Below are 20,627 nucleotides of genomic sequence, written 5' to 3'. Positions count from 1 at the left end.
TAGAATTCTCCTGGATTTAATCCCCCCAGTACAAAAATAAAAAGACACACACAGTACAAAAACACACACACACACACACCACCCTGCTCTCCTAGGTGTGGTGGTGCACACTTCCATTACTTGGAAGGCTGAGATAGGAGGATTGCAAGTTTGCGACCAGCCTCGGCTAATTTGAGGCTCTGTTTCAAATTAAAGAATAAAAAATAGGGCCGGAGGTTGGGCTCAGAGGTAGAATGCCCGTAGGTTCAATTCCCAGTGCTGGGCTGGGCTGGGCTGGGCATGGTGGTGCACACTTGTAATCCCAGCATTTGGCATCTGAGAAAGGAAGATTGGTTGGTCGGTAGCCTCAACTACTTAGGCTCTTTGCAACTCAATGAGACCCTGTTTCAAAATAAAGAATAAAACATAGGGCTGGGGATGTAGCTCGGAGGTAGAATGCCCCTGGGTTTCATGATTCCCACTACCCACCTGGGTTCTACAAAAACAAAACGGGGGTGGGGGAAGAGGGGTTTTAGCTCAGTGATCAAATGATTGCCTCGCATGAAGAAGGGCCTGGTTCAGTACCTAGCACTACAAACTCAAAACATTTTCCCCAGTTGAAAGGAATTGTAGGTATCAGAATGCCGGTATAATTTAAGGTGCAGTGTTCTCTATTGACAATAAAATTCCTATGTCCTACATTTACTCAGCTTTAAAGAGAAACTTGATTTTTTCTTCTTTTTTAATAATCTTTTTGTCAAAAAATTATGTTTTTTTTCCTGAACTGATAGCAGCCACATTCCAGAACAAAGTCTGAGACTTAATTTTACCTTAACTCAGCCTGTATGTCAGACTGTTGTTTATAACACAAAAAGATATGCTATATGAAAACTTATCAAACTGTTTTTTTTCTTCCCTTTTTGTGAATACAGGGGCCCTAGGTACTCAAGGCTTAGGAAGGAGGATCACAAATTCAAGGCCATCCTGGGCAACTTAATGAGACACTGTATCAAAATAAAAAAAATAAAAAGAGCCAGGCATGGTGGCACATACCTATATCCCAGTACTTGGGTGGCTGAGACAGGATGATCTTATTTATGCAGCCAGCCTCAACAACTTACTGAAACCCTCTGCAACTCACTGAGACCTTATTTCAAAAATAGGTGTGAAGTGTAGCTCAGAGGTAGAATGCCCCTAGGTTCAATCCTCAGTACCACAAAAACAAATGAGGTGGGTGTGGTGATGCCTGCATATAGTCCCAGCACTTGGGAGACTAAGAAAGGAGGATTGAAAGTTTGAAGCCAGCCTCAGCAACTTAGGCCCTTTGCAACTTAGACCCTGTTTCAAAATGAAGACTATAATTTTAAACATAAAGGGTGTAACTCAGAGGTAGAATGGCCCTGGGTTTACTCCCCAGGACTGTAAAAATAGGTAGGTAGGTCAGTCAGACGGACGGACGAACGGACGGACGGACAGATGGACTGGAAGTAGCTCAGTGTTAAAGTGCCTCCATGGTACCACATACAAAAAATTAATTAAACTAAGAAATTAATGTATATAATAGATTTGAAATACTGGAGAAAGTAACGATCAAACTTATTCCAGGTTAAATATACTCAAATATAAACTCCTAGAATTAATTTTGTTTTGATAGAAGGAAGGAAGGGCATTTTTGGAAAACACTGTTGAATTTTCAGGAAAATAGGATCTTCAGTTCTTTGTTCTTTTTTGTTATTGGTTAGGTGAATGGGGTTTTTTATTGGGTGAAGTCTCACTGTGTTGCCCAGGCTGACCTTGAGCTCCTTAGCTCAAGTGATGCTCCCAACTCAGTCTCTGGAGTAGCTAGGGTTACTAGTATATCACCCGGTGCATAGCCCTTTCATTTTGAATGAGATTTGGCCTCTTCCTTTTTTTTTTTTTTTTTTTTTGGTGGCACTGGGGGTCTAACCCAGAGGCTTTTTACCTCCAGGCTATACTCCCAGACCTATTTTATACTTTATTTGGAAACAGGATCTCACTATGTAGCTGAGGCTGGCTTCGAACCTGTGCGATCCTCCTTTCTCAGCCTCCCAAGTGCAGGGATTACAATTGTGCGCACCACGCCCGCAGCCTCCTTCCTTTGAATCAAAATAATTTCCACTAAATATTTAATGGGGCTTAAATTTTTGTTTATAAACTTTGATAAAAATAAGCTAATTTATTAAGCAGCTCCTCAGGAAGCATTTTCAAAGATAAGGTCATAAATAGCGAGCGCGCGTGCGTGCGTGCGTGCGTGTGTGTGTGTGTGTGTGTGTGTGTGTGTGTGTGTGTGTTGGGTGTTGAATAACCCAGGGACATTCTACCTTTGAACTGCTCTGAAATATACCCCTAGCCCTTTTTATTTTCATTATAAAACAAGGTCTCACTAAGTTGCTAAGAGTCTTGCTAAATTGCTAAGGCTGGCTTCCAACCAGGATTCTCCTGTCTTAATCTCCCAAATACTGGGATTTTGGGTGTGTCCCACCATGCCTGGTGTAGTCATAGCTTTTGAGTCCATTTACATTATTAACTGTATCCATTCAGATTAGACAGTGTCCTAAGTGGGAGTCTAACTTGAGTTTTTATATATGATATAGAATTTGCTCAGCCTTGACAAGAGTTTTGAATTGATAACATATCTGCAGTTTGGGCATTTTTATTTGACTTCTGCCTGTTTTTTGATAGGTAGGCATGTTTGCTCCTTTATTTTTACCTGAAGAAGTTATCTTAAGTTATGTTTCTGTTTAGAATTTAAGAAAAAAAGGACAAAAATTCCCCAAGAGAATTTCATGTGAGCATTCAGTAGCAAATGAGCCACACCTAGGAACCTGATGGATAAACTGTGCAACTCTTAGCCGGGCAGGTGGCGCACGCTTGTGATCCCCATGCTTGGGAGGCGGAGACAGGAGGATGTGCAGGTTCAAAGCCAGCCACGCTGGCTTAGGAGACCCTGTTTCCAAAAATAAAAAAGCATAAAATAGGTCTGAGAGTGTAGCCAAGAGGTAGAAGGGGCTTCCAGGAACCCCAGTACCACCAAATATATATATCTTTTTAAGCAGCTCTTCAGGAAGCATTTTCAAAGATAAGGTCATAATTAGCGTGCGCGCGCTCGTGTGTGTGTGTGTGTGTGTGTGTGTGTGTGCGCGCAACTTTGGAACATTCTGACCCTGATGAAGTCCTGTGTCTTTACAAAATTACTTTTTAGGCTGGGGTATATAGCTCAATATTAGAGCACATGCTTAGCATGCCTAAGGCTTGGAGTTTGATTCCTAGCATATTACCACACACACACACCTCTGCCCCAGTTACTTCTTAAATAGGAATTTAATCTTCTTGTCACTATCTTGTCATTTGGCCCAATTCTGTGTAGAAGTAAGGGGTTTTAATTTTAGCCTTTTTGTTTCTCTAAGGGACTTTGCTATCATCTGAGAGCTGAAAGACTTTATATAACTTGAATATCTTATTGTTAGAGATGTGAAAATATTTCATATCAAACTTTACTTTTTTGTACATGTGGTACTGGGGATTGAGCCAAGGGGCATTCTACCTCCAAGTCACATCTCCAGCCCTATTTCTTATTCTTTATTTTGAAACAGTCTCACTGAGTTGCAGAGGGCCTCACTAAGTAACTGAGGCTGTCTTTGAACTGCGATCCTCCTGTCTCAGCCTCCCAAATGCTGGGATTACGAGTGTGTGACACCATGCCTGGCTCTTATTTTATTTTTATTTTGGCCAGGCGTGGTGGCGCATGCTTGTAATCCCCGCACTTGGGAGGCGGAGTCAGGAGGATCGCGCTGGTTCGAAGCCAGCGCGCTGGCTTAAGAGACCCTGTTTCCAAATAAAAAAAGTATAAAAAAAGGTCTGGGAGTGTAGCCTGGAGGTGGAAGGGCTTCCAGGAACCCCAGTACCACCAAAAAAAAATTAATTAAATAAAATAAAAAATAAAAATATAAAAATAAAATGGGCTGGCAGGTGCATAGCTCAGAGATAGAATTCCCCTTGGTTCAATCTCCTGTACCGAAAATAAAAGGAAAGGAAAGGAAGGGGGGGGGGGAATAAAGGAAGGAAGGAAGGAAGGAAGGAAGGAAGAGAAAGAAAGAAAGAAGCAACAGTCTTATGAGGTGCCCTGAGTAGGAAAGAGACTTGGAATTAGATGTGTGTGTATGGGGGGGAGCACACACCGTAATCCCAGTACTTCAGAGATTGAAACAGGATGATTGCAGGCTTAAGATCAACCTCAGAAACTTAGCAAGACCCTGTTTCAAAATAAAAATAAGACTGAGGGTGTGGCTTGAAGGCAGAATGGCCCTGAGTTTATAATCTAATACAAAAAAGGGGAAATATGAGCCTCAGATACCTTACCATTTTTATTATCATAATATCATCCCAGAGGAACCTCAGATGTACATATTGGTTTTTGGAAAAGTTTACTTAAAGTTTTGGGGTTCCAGTTCTACTTTGAAGACATCAGCCTTGACTATAAAGTGTGTAAAGGTAATATGGAAATGTTTGCTATACCTAATAGAATAACAAAGTCAAGGCAGTTTACAATTTGGATTGGTTTTATTGACATCAACCCATTCTCTTCCATTCTTACCACCATCTGTGTACCTGTAGCAGGGATTTGAGGAAGGGTGTCTTCAGGATACCCTTCAACTACTTAGGCCCTCCACAACTTGGTGAGACCTTTTCAAAATAAAGAATTAAAAAATAGGCTGGGGGTGTGGTTCAGAGGTAGAATGCCCCCGAGTTCAGTCCCCAGTACTACAGATAGATGGTTGGATTGTGGATGGATGGATGGATGAATGGATGGAGTCTTTTCCAAAATTTGTGTTGTTTTTATCGTGGTACTGAGGTTTGAACCCAGGGGCATTCTGCCTCCAAGCTATGTCCCAGTCCTGTTTTTTATTTCTAATTTTGAAAAAGGGTCTTAATAGCTGGGTGTGGTGGCGCACGCTTGTAATCCCTGCACTTGGGAGGCTGAGACAGGAGAATCGCACAGGTTCGAAGCCAGCCTCAGCTACTTAGTGAGGCTCTCAGCAACCTAGTGAGACCCTGTTTCCAAATAAAAATATAAAATAGGTCTGGGAGTATAGCCTGGAAGTAGAAGACCTCTGGGTTCCACCCCCAGTACCACCAAAAAAAAAGAAAGAAAGAAAGAAAGAAAGAAAGAAAGAAAGAAAGAAAGAAAGAAAGAAAAGGGCCTTAATAAATTGCAGAGGGCCTCATTAAGGCCACCAAGCCTGGTTTTTCCCAAAGTTTGTAACCATTTTTCTTTTAAGATAGCTTCAGCTGGGCAAGGTGGCTCATACCTGTAAATCCCAGTACTAAAACAGGAGGATCACAGGTTAAGGGCCAGCCTTAGTAACACCATGATTCAGAATAAAAAATAAAAGCTGGGCATGGTGGCGCATACTTGTAAACCCAGTACTTGGGAGGCTGAGAGAGGAGGATCCGGGTTTGTGGTCAGCCTCAACTACTTAGTGAGGCCCTCCGCAACTTAGTGAGACCCTGTATCAAAATAAAGAATAAAAAATCTGACTGGGGTTATAGCTCAGAGGTAGAATGCCTCTGGTTTCGATCCCCGGCACCCCAAAATAAATAAATTAATTAAATTAAAAGAGTTGGGAGTGTAGCTTAGGTGTAGAGTCCCCTTAGATTCAATCTTCAGTACCAGGATACAAAAAAGAAATACAGATAGTTCATTTATCTAGGTGGGATTACCATGTCCTTCTGTGTGTATGTACACATATACATGTTGTACAGGTGCTTTCCCTTCTCCCCAGCCCTTTTAAAGTTGACGGCTTTGTCCCTCACTGTTCAGTATAATAGTTTGTAGATTCACTAAGAGAGCTTGTGTAGTAATGCTTGCTTTATTTTTTTTTCTCTTCCACTCTTGTTTTACTTTTTACTTTTTTTCCTTGTGATGTGACATTTTCAGCTGATGTATTGAAAGCAAATCCTTCTAATTTGGGAGCCCAGATCACAAGAGTGAGTTTTTCTACTAGTGTCTTTAGCTGTATATCTTTTTGTGTGTGTCTTTCTACCCTCCCCTTCCCAGTGCGAAGAGATTCAAACACATTCATAAATATTAGGTAAGAAAATTCCTTTGTCTGTGGAACATCATGCCTCTCTACAAAGCAATGTCCACTTATATTGGGTCAGATTTCTTGCCCAGCTCTATTGTAAAAGCTCAAACTAATTGTGTGTTTGATTTTGTTTTATTTCTTTCTTAATATCTAATGTGTTTTAAATAATTTTAGTTCTGTCTTTAATGCAGATACATATGTCTGGATTCTGTCACCAGTGTGTCATGGCACTATTGTTTTTTGGTTGTTTCTTTTGTTTCATTTTAAGGAAAATTGAACAGTAGCCTCTAAAAAAAAATTCTGTTACCTGGATTTTAAGTAATAAAATCTTTGACTTGTCTCTATTCTCCCTTATCCCCTGGATATTTCTCTCAAGGCCATAAAGGAATGAAAAGACATATATTAATCTCTAATTTCAGCAGGCTGACCAGATGGAAGTGGTCAGACTGGTGAGCACTGACCTGCTACCATTGGAAGATCTCGCTTAGGATTAATACTTAACAGAAAACCTTCGTGCTGAAAAGAAGTAACACCTTTTATGGTGAAATAAAAAGACATTTTCTATTTGTTCTGATTAAAATAACCTCCCCATGTAAGCTGTACATTGCTTTTTAAAAATCTTACACCTTGGGTGATTATCTGTACTAGCTAACCCCTTTCTGTACTCTTTGGCCTGTGTTACTACAATTTATCTCATGTTCTGTTTGTCTAATTTTGCATCCTGGAAGAACAGATGGTTAAATAGTCCCTTTTCTTTCCTCCCAGTGTTCTAAAATTTGCTCGTTCTTCTCAAGTGACTTTACATTGTCCAATAAAGCAAATGATATGCTGTCCTGATTAGAAATGTAAATACTCTAAGAGTCATACCAAAGTAATCAACCATTGTGTTTTCAGTTACCATAAAGTGTAATAGTTTATTCTACACTAGTAAATATTCTAAAGGTTTGCTTTCAGATTCCCAAGTTAACTCTAAATCACCCACTCTCTGTTCCTTTTTTCTGTTACCCCAGAGGTTAAAAGATCTCAAACAGAGAGAATTTGCCCGAAATGTCTCCTCAAGGTCCCGTAAGGATGAGAAGAAACAAGAAAAAGCCCTTCGACGACTTCATGAGTTGGCAGAGCAAAGAAAACAAGCTGAATGGTAAGGATTTTTTTTTTCTCAGAGTATTATAATCCTAAGATATAAAGTTACGCCAGGTATGGTGGCACATGCCTATAATCCCAGTACTTGGGAGGCTGAGACAGTAGGATCGCAAGTTCAAGGATTGCTTCAGCAAGTAGTGAGATGCTCATCAACCTAGCTAGTACAACCTAGCAAGACCCTGTTTAAAAATAAAAGTAAGAATAAAAAAATAGGGCTAGGGGTGTAGCTCAGAGGTAGAATGCCCCTGTGTTCAATCCTCAGTATGTTTTTTTAAAAAAGGATTTAACGTTATAAACTAGAGCCAGGTGCAGTGGCAGTTGCCTGTAATCCCACTATGTGGGAGACAAGAGGATCAAAGATTTGTAGCCAGTTTCAGAAACTTAGTCTGTTTCAAAATTAAAAGATAAAAGAGGACTCTCTGTATAGCTCAGAGGTAGAACACCCCTTGGTTCAATCCTTAGTACTACAAAAAATAGCCTACCAATCTCAATAAGTCAGAAATGATGCTACTATGTTATTCCCACTCTCTAATATTCTTCTTTTGTAGAAAAGCACAATATTCTATTCTATAGCTAAAAAGTATTGGGGCTTATATTCAAGTGCTATTATTGCCTATTAAGTACCATACAGTTAGTACTAACTAGTCTAAAGCCTATAGAATTACATCTCTTTCTCTGTAGGTTCCTGCCCTCATGAGTGGTCTTTTTTTTTTTTTTTTTTTTTTTTTTTTTGCGGGTCTGGGGATGAAACCCAGAGGCATTTGACCTCCGAGCTACACCCCTGCCCTATTTTTTATTCTTTATTTTGAAACTGGGTTTCACTGAGGTGCAAAGGACTTCACTAAGTAGCTGAGGCTGTCCGCGAACTGCGATCCTCCAGTCTCAGCCTCCCGAATGCTGGGATTACAAGCTGTGCGCCACCATGCCCGGCTTATGAGTGTTCTTTTTAAGTGTTCTTTCAGCTGGGCATAGTGGCACACGCTTGTAATCCCAGCTTTTGGGAGGCTGAGACAAGGTCGCAGGTTCACAGAATAAAATAAAGAATAAGAATAAATAAATAAATAAAATAAAGAATAAAAATAAAGAATAAAATTTCAAAATAAAGAATAAAAATAAATAAATAAATATAAATAAAGAATAAAAATAAAATAAAGAATAAAAATAAAATAAAGAATAAAAATAAATAAATAGGGCTGGGGGTGTAGCTCAGAGGTAGAATGCCCCAGGGTTCCATCCCTAGAACTGCAAAAAAAAAAAAAAGTGTTCTTTCATAGTTCTTGTTGATTGTCAAAGTTCTGTATGGTATTTAGCCTTCAGAGGAATGTACCTCGTGTTCAGTGAAATTTTCAAACAACTAGACTCTGCAGACCCAAATTTTGAGGGTGCTTGTTGTTTGTTGGTACTGGAGATTGAACCCAAAGCCTTGTACCTACTAGTTAAATGTTGTACCACTGAGATGCAATCCCAGCCTGGACTTAATAGTTTTATTTTGTCCCTTTTTTGTTTGTTTGTTTGTTTAACTTATTCACTTGTATTTTGGAGAAAGAAGGAACAGAGAGGGCATATAGTGTAAGTTTTAAAACAATCTGTGATCTCTAATGTTGAGTTAAACTGCCAATAAAAATATTTTGATTCCTTCTTTGGCAACTAAACACATCCTTCTTGGCCATGTTAAGAGTGCCTCCTTAAAATATGTATACCACGCCACTTTCTCCTTCAGGACATATTATAATGGATTTTTTTTCAGAAGTAACTTTTTTTAGTTTCTGGCTTTATAAATGAACAATTAATAGATGACTTAGTAGGGCTCAGTGGTAAACCACTTGCAAGCACAAGGCCTTGAGTTCAATCCCCATTTCCAGCAAAAAAAAAAAAAGACCAAATAATCTCAAGAGAATAAAAGAAGATTTGGTCTGTTAAATAAGTATTTATTTATCCTAGAAGGAATGCAAGACCCTATAGTAAGTTATTGGAGTAACATGTCAAAGGCTAAAAGCAAATTATCAAAATTAATCTTTTGCCAGGCGTGGTGGTGCATGCTTATAATCCCAGTACTTGGGAGGCTGAGGATGGAGGATCACAGGTTCATGGCCAGCCTCAGCTACATAGTGAGACCCTCTACAACTTAGATCCTGTTTTAAAATAATAAGAAATAGGACTGGGAGTGTATTCTTTATTTTGAAACAGGGTCTCACTGAGTTGCAAAGGGCCTCACTAAGAGGCTGAGGCTGTTCGGAAACTACAATCCTCCTGTCTCAGCCTCCCAAATGCTGGGATTACAAACATCTGCTGCCACACCCAGCTTCTTCCCTCCTTTTTCTAAAGGGTCTTACTAGCTAGGCATGGTGGCACACAAGACACTCAGCAACTTATCAAGACCCTATTTCAAAATAAAAAGTGCTGGGGATGAGGCTGGTGGTAGAACATCTGGTATTCGTCTCCAGTAACCAAAAATAAAAGGAGAAAGAAACAGGATCTCACTAAGTTGCCTAGGACCTAGCTAAATTGCTAACCCTTGCCTTGAACCTGTAATCTTCCTTTCTCAGTGTCTCAGCTTCCCCCACTACACCCAGCTAAAGTGAATCTCCTTTTTATTCAGTTTAAGTTTTGTTTTGTATTTAGGGGTGTGTGTTATTGTGGAGTAGATTTCATTTCACTGTACAAGTATATTTTGCTATAAAATTCTGTTGGGTTCACTTCTTCTAATAGCAAATTGATGCAGCAAGAGGTACCACATTATGTGAATGTTTTTGGTCTCTGAGTTGAAGACAGTTGCTATGGTTTAGATAACAAGAATTTTATCCAAATAGATGTATAATTTAGTTCTTGGTTGTTTTGGGTGTCTGTGTGTATATGTATTGGTTCATTACTGGGGATCAAACCCAGAAGCATTCTACCTCTAAGCTACACCCTAGCCCTATTTTTTTTTTTTTTTTTTTTGAAACAAGTTCTATGTTGATGAGAGCCTCTCTATTTGTTGAGACTGTCCTAGAACCTATAATCCTCCTGTCTTAGCCTCCCAAGTGCTGGGATTACAAGCATGCACCACCATGCCTGGCTAGTTCTTGAATTTGAAATTCAAAAGCTGCCCAGATAGTCTACAAAATAGGCAGGTAGAACACTGTCGGTAAGGTTCCTTATTGTTTCTATTGTCAAAGCTGAAAATGTGCTTGGTCACGTACATAATGGCCATTGTTTTATGTTTCCAGAATGTTATAGTAGCTCCTGTGGTTTCACTTTCTGTGATTTCAGTTATTTGTAGTCAGCTTTGGTCTGAAAATATTAAATAGAAAGTTTAAGAAATAAATAATTTATTGCCATCCTTTTTTTGGGGGGGGGGGTGGAACCAGGGGCATTTAACCTCTGAGCTACACCCCCAGCCCTATTTTTTATTCTTTCTTTTGAAACAGGGTCTCACTGAGTTGCAGAGGGCCTCACTAAGTAGCTGGGGCTGTCTGTGAACCGTGATCCTCCGGTCTCAGCCTCCCATATGCTGGGATTACAAGCATGCACCATCACACCTGGCCAAATTATTGCCATTCTGAGTAGTGTAATGAAATCTCAAACTGTTCAACTCTATGCTACCTGGCACATGAATTAACCCATTGTCCAGTGTATCCAGGCTATAGGTGCTGTCTACACATTAGAGAAAGAGAAAGACCACATATATATTATCATAGTATATTATTATAACTGTCCTATTATATCATTGTTGTGAATTTCTTACTATGCCTAATTTGTAAATTAAACTTCATAGGTGTGTGTGGTGTGTATGAAAAAACAGTGTAAATTGGGTTCAATATTGTCTGTGGATTCGGGTATTTACTTGAGGTCTTTAAACATCCCCCATGAATAAGGAGTGACTTCTGTATTATAAAACCAAAGCAGCCAGGCATGGAGGCATACGCCTGTAATCCAAGTACTTGGGAGGCTGAGATAGGATCATAGGTTCACGGCCAGCTTCAGCTACTTAGTGAGGCCCTCAGCAACTCAGTGCAGCCCTGTGTCAAAATAAAAAAAAGAAAATAGGCCTGAGGGAGACAAGCATGGTTGCGTGGGCTAGTAATCCCAGTACTTGGGAGGCTGAGACCGCAGTTCAAGGACAGTCTCAGCAAGGAGTGAGACTGTCATCAATCTAGTGAGACCCTGGGGTTGTAGCTCTGAGGTAGAATGCCCAATGCTGCACACATACACACAAGAAGGGCTGATGAAGTAACTGAGAGGTAAAAACGCTCCTGGGTTCCATACCCAGCACCACCCAAAAAAATAAAACTTTTATGTGATACACAGGAGATTGGCATAGACATTTTAACTTCCAAGACAGATATACGGACCCACAGACTGCCACAGGGTAGCATGATCGAGGTTTCTTTTTTTCTTCTTCTTCTTTTTTTTTTTTTTTTTTGGTGGTACTGGGGTTCCTGGAAGCCCTTCTACCTTCGGGATACATTCCCATGGGCTACACTCCCAGACCTATTTTTTTTACTTTTTATGTGGAAACAGGGTCTCTTAAGCCAGAGAGGCTGGCTCCGAACCAGCGCGATCCTCCTGTCTCCGCCTCCCAAGCGCGGGGATTACAAGCATACGCCACCACGCCCGGCTAGAGGTTTCTATATTTAATTCAAAATATGTACTTTAGGGGGTGGATACTGTGAACCGAACCCAGGGGCATTCTACAAATCTCTGAGCTGCACCCCTAACCCTATTTTTTTTTTTTTTTAAATTTTTAAACAGGGTTTTGCTATGTTGCTGAGGGCCTGACTAAATTGCTAAAGCTGGTTTCAAACCTGTGGTCCTCCTATCTCAGCCTCCCAGATACTTATTTGGAAACAGTCTCTCTAGGTTGATAAGAATCTCACTACTTGCTGAGGCTATATTCAGTACTCCTGTCTCACCTCCCAAGTACTGGGATTACAGATGTGTACCACCAAGCCTAGCAGGCATTCTACCTCTGAACTATATTCCCAGCTCTGTTTTTTGTTTGTTTTGTTTTGTTTTCTGATACTAGGGATCAAAACCAGAGGCATTCTACCTCTGAGCTATACCCCCAGCCCTATTTTATTTTTGAAACAGGGTCTCCCTAGGTTAATGAGAGTCACTATTTGCTGAGGCTTTTCTCAAACCTACCATCTTCCTGTACTAGGATTATAGTATTGTGCCACTATGCCCGACCTTGTATACATTTTTTTTTGTACTGGAAATTGAACCCAGGGGCATTCTACCTCCAAGCTAAACCCCCAGCCCTTTTTTCTTATTCTTTGTTTTGAAACAGGGTCTCACCGAGTTGCAGAGGGACTCACTGAGTAGCTGAGCCTGGCCAAATACTGGGATTATAAGTGTGCACCACCACGCCTGGCTCTTATGTAGTGTGTGTGTGTGTGTGTGTGTGTGTGTGTGTGTGTGTGTGTGTGTGTGATATACATACATACATACATACATACATACATACATACATACTGGGAATGGAACCCAGAGAGAGAGATATGGAACCCAGGGGCATTCTACCTCCAAGCTACACTCTCAGCCCGACTTTTTATTCTTTATTTTGAAGCAGGGTCTCACTGAGTTGCAAAGGTCCTCACTAAGTAGTAATTGAGGCTGTCCTCAAACTGTAATTCACCTGTCTTAGACTCCCAAATGCTCTTATGTATATTTTTTTTAAATGAAATTTGACAGCCAGGTGTGATGGCATATGCATGTAATCCCAGATACTTGGGAGGCAGAGACGGGAAGATCACTGCCTTCAAACTGGAAGGTTTGAAGTCAGCTTCAGTAACTTAATGAAACTCTATTTCAAACTAAAATTCAAGCCAGGTGTGTAGCGCACGCTTGTAATCCCAGTGCTTAGGAGACTGAGACAGTTGGATCGCACAGATTCAAAGCCAGCCTCAGCTACTAAATGAGGCTCTTAGCAACTTGATGAGACTCTGTTTCCAAACAAAGTATAAGATAGGTCTAGGAGTATATCCTAGGTAGAAAAGTCCCTAGGTTCAATCCCCAATACCACTTAAAAAATAAAAAATAAAAAATCAAATAGGGCTGGGAGTATAACTCAGAAATACAATGTCCCTGAGTTCAATTCCCAGTTCTGCAAATAATAATAATAATAATAATAATAACAACAACAACAACAACAACAAAATAAAAAATAAAGAAATTTAGCTGGGCGTGGTGGTGCACGCTTGTAATCCCAGCGCTTGGGAGGCTGAGACAGGAGGATCACATGGATTCTAAGCCAGCCTCAGCTACTTAGCCTCTCAGCAACTTAGTGAGACCCTGTGTCCAAATAAAGTATAAAATGGGTCTGGAAATGTAGCCTGGAGGTAGAAGGCCCCTGGATTTCATCCCCAGCACCATTAATTAATTAATTAATTAATTATAAATAATAAATAATAGGTCCAGGAGTATAGCCTAGAGGTAGAAAAGCCTCTCGTTCTCACCCCCAGTACAATCAAAGGAGAAAAAAAAGAAAGAAGTTTGAAAGCATAGAGGAAATTAGATTTTTTTTTTTCCATTTTGTTTTTACAGTTCTGGAGATAGAACCTTCATATTAGCACATGCTAATCATGTGTTCTACCAATAGACTGCATCACCAGCCCCTAAATTTTGTGTGTGGGGGGTACTAGAGCTTGAATCCAGAGGCATTCTGCCTCCACACTACTCACCTACCCCTATTTTATTTGAAATAGGGTCTCTAGGTTGCTGAGACTCTCGATGCATTGTTTAGGCTGTCCTTGAATCTGCAATCTTTCTATTTCAATTTCCCCAGTACTGAGATGCGTGTACCACTGTGCCCAGCTGATTTATTTTCCTTTAGCTGAGTGAAACATAACCTTTGAGAATAGATTTATAGCCATATGTTTGATAATTTACCGAAGTGTAGGTTTATAGAATAAGAAATGAGATCAGAAACTGGTTGAGGTATATAGTACTAAATGGTAATGATGGAGTATTTGAGTTGTAAGATAAGCTTTACAATTTCTAATGTAGGCAACTTAAGAAGAAAAAAATAACTGGATGGCCTTAAAAATTTAGGTTGGTAGGTTAATAGAATGAGAACATTGCCTGACTTTCAGTGACAAGTTTTATTTATTAGTACAGGGCTAAGGAATGGCCACTACTTAATGGCTTTTAGACCTAACTATGATGAATGGTAAAAGATGTGTACTTTATGAGCCAGGCGTGGTGGCGCATGCTTGTAATCCCTGCGCTTGGGAGGCGGAGGATCGCGCAGGTTCGAAGCCAGCCACGCTGACTTAAGAGACTGGGAGTGTAGCCCGGAGGTAGAAGGGCTTCCAGGAACCCTAGTAACCACAAAAAAAAAAAAAAAGATGTGTACTTTATAAAATATATAAGATATACTCCTAAGCCTGTTTTTCATTTTATTTCTCTTTTTAAAACCATTGTGTAGTGTACCTGGAAGTGGTCCTATGTTCAGACCAACCACAGTGGCTGTAGATGAAGAAGGTGGAGATGAAGATAAGGATGAATCAACTACAAACAGTGGGACAGGTACCACTGCTGCTTGCAGTCTGGGATCTGAATTCTCTACAGATAAAGGAGGTCCCTTCATTGCAGTACAAATCACCAATACCACTGGACTGGCACAGGCACCTGGGTTACCCTCCCAAGGCATCAGCTTTGGCATTAAAAATAATCCGGGGACCCCACTGCAAAAGTTAGGAGTGTCATTTTCCTTTGCCAAGAAGGCTCCAGTAAAACTCGAATCAATAGCATCAGTTTTCAAGGACCATGGAGAGGAAGGAACCTCTGAAGATGGAACAAAACCTGATGAGAAGAGCGCTGACCAAGGACCACAGAAGGTGGGAGATGCTGACGGAAGCAGTCATCTTGATGGGAAGAAAGAAGATGAAGACCCTCAGGATGGAGGGTCCCTTGCCTCAACATTATCCAAGTTAAAAAGGATGAAGCGAGAAGAAGGAACTGGAGCTACAGAGCCAGAGTATTACCACTACATCCCCCCAGCACACTGTAAAGTAAAACCTAATTTTCCCTTCTTGCTCTTTATGAGAGCCAGTGAACAAATGGAAGGTGAAAATAGTACACACTCCAAGAATGCCCCAGAGAGCAAAAAAAGCAGTTCTCCCAAGCCTAAAAGCTGTGTTAAGGTGACAGCAAGCCAAGGAGCAGAAAAGACAGTTGGTGAAGTCTCTGAGCAGCAGAAGGAAACCACTGAGGCTGAGCCTTCAGAGCCTGGAAGCAAAATGGACACAAAGAGGGTCTCAGGAGGGGACGTTTGTGAGCAGAGTTTAGAGAGTCAGAAGTCTTCAGACATCCAAGTCTCTGAGTCTAACCCTTCTAAAGAAACCTCTCAGGGCACCCCAGCAGGGAAAGAAAGCCAGGAAGGACCCAAACATCCTACTGGTCCCTTCTTCCCAGTTTTGAGCAAAGATGAAAGCACTGCCCTCCAGTGGCCATCAGAACTATTAATTTTCACCAAGGCAGAACCCTCCATTTCCTATAGTTGTAACCCATTATACTTTGACTTTAAACTTTCAAGGAACAAAGATGCTCGATGTAAAGGGACAGAAAAACCAAAGGATGTAGGAGGCTCCTCAAAGGACCATCCCCAAGGCCTTGATCCTGTTGAGTCTAATAAAAGCAAGGAAGGAGAAGAGAATGTAGTTCATTCATCAGGAAGCAGAATAGATGCACCTGCATCGGGGCCTGCCTGTAGCAGCCAGAACAAGCAGGAGCCTGGGGGCAGCCATGGGTCAGAGACTGAAGAGACAGGGAGAAGCCTTCCTAACAAGAAAGAACGATCTGGAAAGTCCCACAGACACAAAAAGAAAAAGAAGCACAAAAAGTCCAGCAAACACAAACGGAAACACAAGGCTGATACTGAAGAGAAAAGCTCTAAGGGAGAATCTGGGGAGAAGTCTAAAAAGCGTAAGAAACGAAAACGAAAGAAGAAGTCTTCAGCCCCAGCAGATTCTGAACGAGGACCCAAACCAGAGCCCCCTGGAAGTGGCAGCCCTGCACCACCAAGAAGAAGACGACGAGCTCAAGATGACTCCCAGAGGAGATCCCTCCCTGCTGAAGAAGAGAGTAGTAGCAAGAAGGATGAAGGTGGGGGTGGTGGCAGTTCCCAAGATCATGGTGGGAGGAAACACAAAGGCGAACCCTCAGCGTCATCCTGCCAGCGAAGAGCTGGCACCAAACGGAGCAGTCGGTCTAGCCATCGGAGCCAACCCAGTAGTGGGGATGAGGATAGTGATGATGCTTCATCACACAGGCTCCACCAGAAGTCCCCCTCCCAGTACAGTGAGGAGGAGGAAGAAGAGGAAGAGGAAGAGGAGGAAGAAGACTCAGGCAGTGAGCATTCCCGTAGCCGCTCACGGTCTGGCCGGCACCATTCTTCACACCATTCCTCCCGGCGTTCTTATTCAAGTAGTTCAGATGCTTCTTCAGACCAGAGCTGCTATAGTAGACAGCACAGTTACTCTGATGACAGCTATAGTGACTATAGTGACCGATCACGAAGGCACTCTAAGCGCTCTCATGACTCGGATGACTCAGACTATGCCAGCTCCAAGCACCGGTCCAAACGACACAAATACTCATCTTCTGATGATGACTATAGCCTCAGTTGCAGTCAGTCCCGAAGCCGATCTCGGAGTCATACCAGAGAGCGCTCAAGATCCCGGGGCCGCAGCCACAGCAGCAGTTGTAGTCGGAGTCGGAGCAAGAGGAGAAGTCGCAGCACCACGGCTCACAGCTGGCAGCGGAGCCGGAGCTATAGCCGCGACCGTAGCCGCAGTACCAGAAGTCCTTCCCAGAGATCAGGCTCTAGGAAGGGATCATGGGGTCACGAGAGCCCCGAGGAGAGGCGTTCTGGCCGTCGGGACTTCATTCGCTCAAAGATCTATCGTTCTCAGTCCCCCCACTATTTCCGATCGGGCCGGGGTGAAGGCCCTGGGAAGAAAGATGATGGCAGAGAAGACAGTAAAGGGACAGGTCCACCTTCCCAGAATAGCAACACTGGCACAGGAAGGGGGTCAGAAAGTGACTGTAGCCCTGAAGACAAGAACTCTGTCACTGCCAAATTGCTGCTGGAGAAAATCCAGTCCAGGAAAGTGGAAAGGAAACCCAGTATGAGTGAGGAGGTGCAGGCCACCCCTAATAAATCTGGGCTCAAGCTCAAGGACCCCCCACAAGGTTACTTTGGGCCCAAGCTTCCCCCTTCTCTTGGCAATAAGCCTGTTCTTCCACTAATAGGGAAGCTTCCAACTACACGAAAGCCCAACAAGAAATGTGAAGAGTCTGGCTTAGAAAGAGGGGAAGAACAGTCGGAGACAGAAGAAGGGCCCCCAGTGAGCAGTGATGTCTCATTTGGACATCAGTTTCCCTCAGAGGAAGCTGCTGGCCCCTTGTCAGACTCACCCCCAGAAGAGCCAAAGTCTGAAGAAGCTACTGCTGATCACCCTGTGGCTCCGCTAGGTACCCCGGCACACTCTGACTGCTACCCAGGGGAGCCTGCCATCTCCCATAACTACCTCCCTGATCCCAGCGATGGGGACACCCTAGAGTCTTTGGATAGTGGCAGTCAACCAGGTCCTGTGGAATCCAGCTTGCTGCCTATAGCACCAGACCTTGAACACTTCCCTAGTTATGCACCTCCCAGTGGGGAACCTAGTATTGAGTCGACAGATGGGGCTGAGGATGCTTCGCTGGCCCCCCTGGAGAGCCAGCCCATCACCTTCACCCCTGAGGAGATGGAAAAGTACAGCAAGCTCCAGCAGGCTGCGCAGCAGCACATCCAGCAGCAACTTCTGGCCAAACAAGTAAAGGCCTTTCCAGCATCAGCAGCCCTGGCCCCAGCCACGCCAGCTCTTCAGCCCATTCATATTCAGCAGCCGGCCACAGCTTCTGCCACCTCCATCACAACTGTTCAGCATGCTATCCTACAACATCACGCTGCAGCTGCAGCTGCTGCCATTGGCATTCACCCCCACCCTCATCCACAGCCACTTGCCCAAGTGCACCATATCCCCCAGCCCCATTTGACTCCCATTTCCTTGTCCCACCTGACTCACTCAATCATCCCTGGCCACCCTGCCACCTTTCTTGCTAGCCATCCCATCCACATCATTCCTGCTTCAGCCATCCATCCTGGGCCCTTCACCTTCCACCCTGTCCCACATGCTGCCCTCTACCCTACCCTGCTTGCCCCAAGGCCTGCTGCAGCAGCTGCCACCGCCCTCCACCTTCACCCACTTCTTCACCCCATCTTCTCAGGTCAGGACCTGCAACACCCCCCAAGCCATGGCACATGAGTTGAGGAATATGAGAAGAGGCAGGGCCAGGGAAGGTGACCCATAATTCTTCCCTTGGGGGTGTTGAGCCACTTAATACCAGCAGGCAGAAGCTGGGATGGAGGCAGTGTCTGAGAGCCAAAGAATTAAGTTTTGGCTTGCAGGGATGGGTTTGGATTTGAAGTTTGCTTTGGGCTTATTATCAGGGATTTTCCCTTTCCTCCTTTCTATTTGTCCTTCTCTTTTCTGTTTCTAAGCTAGGGAACACCAGTAAGTGCTGCCCAGCTCTCTGCAGCAACATCTGCAGATTTAGATAGTCCCCTTCTCCCTCTACTTTTTACCCTGTGCTCTTCCCTATGTAAATTTTAAACATTTTCCTCCTTTCTGGCGGGTTGTCACCAAAGTACTTGCCATGGGCCCATCTGGTCCTGCCTTCTCAGGGCCACAAGAAAGGCCAGGCTGTCTGTCTCCAGCCGTGAAAGCACCATCCCTTTTGGGCAGTGTCTTTGACCATCCCTTGGTGACATGTTGTCCCAAGTGAGGTTAAAAGGGAGTCTGACCCAGAACCAGATGCAACTCAGGCTGCCATTTGATCCACTTCCCATACAAACAGAGCCACACATGTGGCAGGCACTATTGTCCTCAAGTCCCTCATCCCAGAAAAGGCATCTGCATATCCCAGAAAATAGGATTCTATCATGAATAGAAGCTGTGCGGAACATAGTCACCCATGTGCTTCACCAGAGAGGAGCTCATGTGTCTGAAGGGTATATTTTCTTTTGTTGTGTTGATGTTTCCTTCTTAATTTATAGGATTTTTTTAATGTAAAAAAATTGCACTGAACTCTATAATCGTAAATGCTGCTTTTTGTAGCTCATATAAAAAGGTTCCATATTTGTAGTATACTGCAATAATATTTTTTACATCCAGCTCTTTAAGTGATCCTTGTTCTGGTGGCTTTGTGTAAATATGTTTGCCCTAGTTGAATTAAGAAACTTTAAAGGTTATAAAATGAAAACAAAAAAAATAAAGTATTTGTTTTCTGCTAGATACAAAAATGACTAAGCATGTATATTTTATCAAGCTCATGTATTTTTTGAAGTTTTGAACTATAAAAATGTTAAAACAGTTTTTGCTGGGACAAAATGTTGAGTAATTTGCAGTAAGTGGTGCCCCCAGCATTGGGATTTTGAGTTACTGTAGGCAGCAGGCAGCTGCACTTGTCCAAGGAATGCTGAGTCGCAGTGGTCTCCCTCCTGTGCTTTGTTGTTTTATACAGAGACCAGGTGGACCCCGCTGAGGGGGGGGCTTTATTCTCTGGAAGCAGTAAGATTCAGTGATTGTCTGGGTGGGTGGGGGGGATCCTGGGTTTCCCTGAGTACCTTGTTCCAGGCAGTCCATTGCCTTCCTAGTATTTAGCCCCTTCCGATTTTGTTTGTTTTTAATGTGCCTTTTGGGTTGGCTAGAAACTGAAGAATAAATAGACCACAGAATAATAAAGTTGGGACAGTTCTCCTAATAGTTTTGTTAGGAGGCACACATTCATAGATTTTGCTCCATAGTTCCATGCTTTCTACCCAGTGGTAGAAGTCCTATTTCCCTTTCTCTCGTAACACCAACCAGAGGAATTACCATCTCAGCCCTGCTCCCCTCTCCCCCTTCTTGCCTTTCACCCCGGCCTTCAGCCTAGTAAACATGCTGACCCAAGGTATTTGCTTGCATTGCAGGTCCCGTCTCTTTTGGTGTAGTTAGAGGTTTCCTTTTTGTCATATCCCTAACTTCCTGTGGTTAGAATTGGTTGAGTGATCTCACCTGACAGGAAAAATAAACCAAACTTACCTGGGCCATGGTTCTGTGTTCCTACCTTCTTTCTCAGATTCCCAAAAGAAAGGGTTTGCGCTTATGAGAAGCAAGTGCTGGGCAAAAAAGGCTCCTGCTGAGCACCACCCTCCATACACCTGCTCAGTGCTCCTGGTCCGATTCAGAAGGGTCACTTTTTGGATAGCTAGCACTGGAAAAATGAATCATCTGTAATGTGAAGGAATTCATTTTTCTTTTCTTTCAGCCCATGTAAATATTTAAATAATACAGTGTTAACACTTTTGTGCTGCTCCCCTTTAGC

General features: G+C 42.7%; 1 protein-coding gene across 2 annotated transcripts in view; it reads left to right on the top strand.

Annotated features, from left to right (window-relative positions):
- Positions 1 to 18,526, top strand: part of GPATCH8 (G-patch domain containing 8) — a gene marked incomplete at both ends in the record, with an annotated part of 98,397 nt that extends 79,871 nt beyond the window's left edge. For both annotated transcript variants that reach the window (XM_080713148.1, XM_080713147.1), the window contains 2 exons: positions 7,097 to 7,227; positions 14,641 to 18,526. In XM_080713148.1, coding sequence (XP_080569274.1) covers positions 7,097 to 7,227; positions 14,641 to 18,526 — 4,017 coding nt within the window. The remainder of the gene's footprint in view (positions 1 to 7,096; positions 7,228 to 14,640) is intronic.
- Between the last annotated feature and the right edge of the window lie 2,101 nt (positions 18,527 to 20,627).

Source organism: Muscardinus avellanarius (assembly GCF_963383645.1).
Source record: "Muscardinus avellanarius genome assembly, chromosome: 16".
NCBI classification, from domain to species: Eukaryota; Metazoa; Chordata; class Mammalia; order Rodentia; family Gliridae; genus Muscardinus; species Muscardinus avellanarius.
The sequence above is the reverse complement of the archived record's forward strand: the minus strand, read 5'-3'. Positions and strand labels throughout refer to the sequence as shown.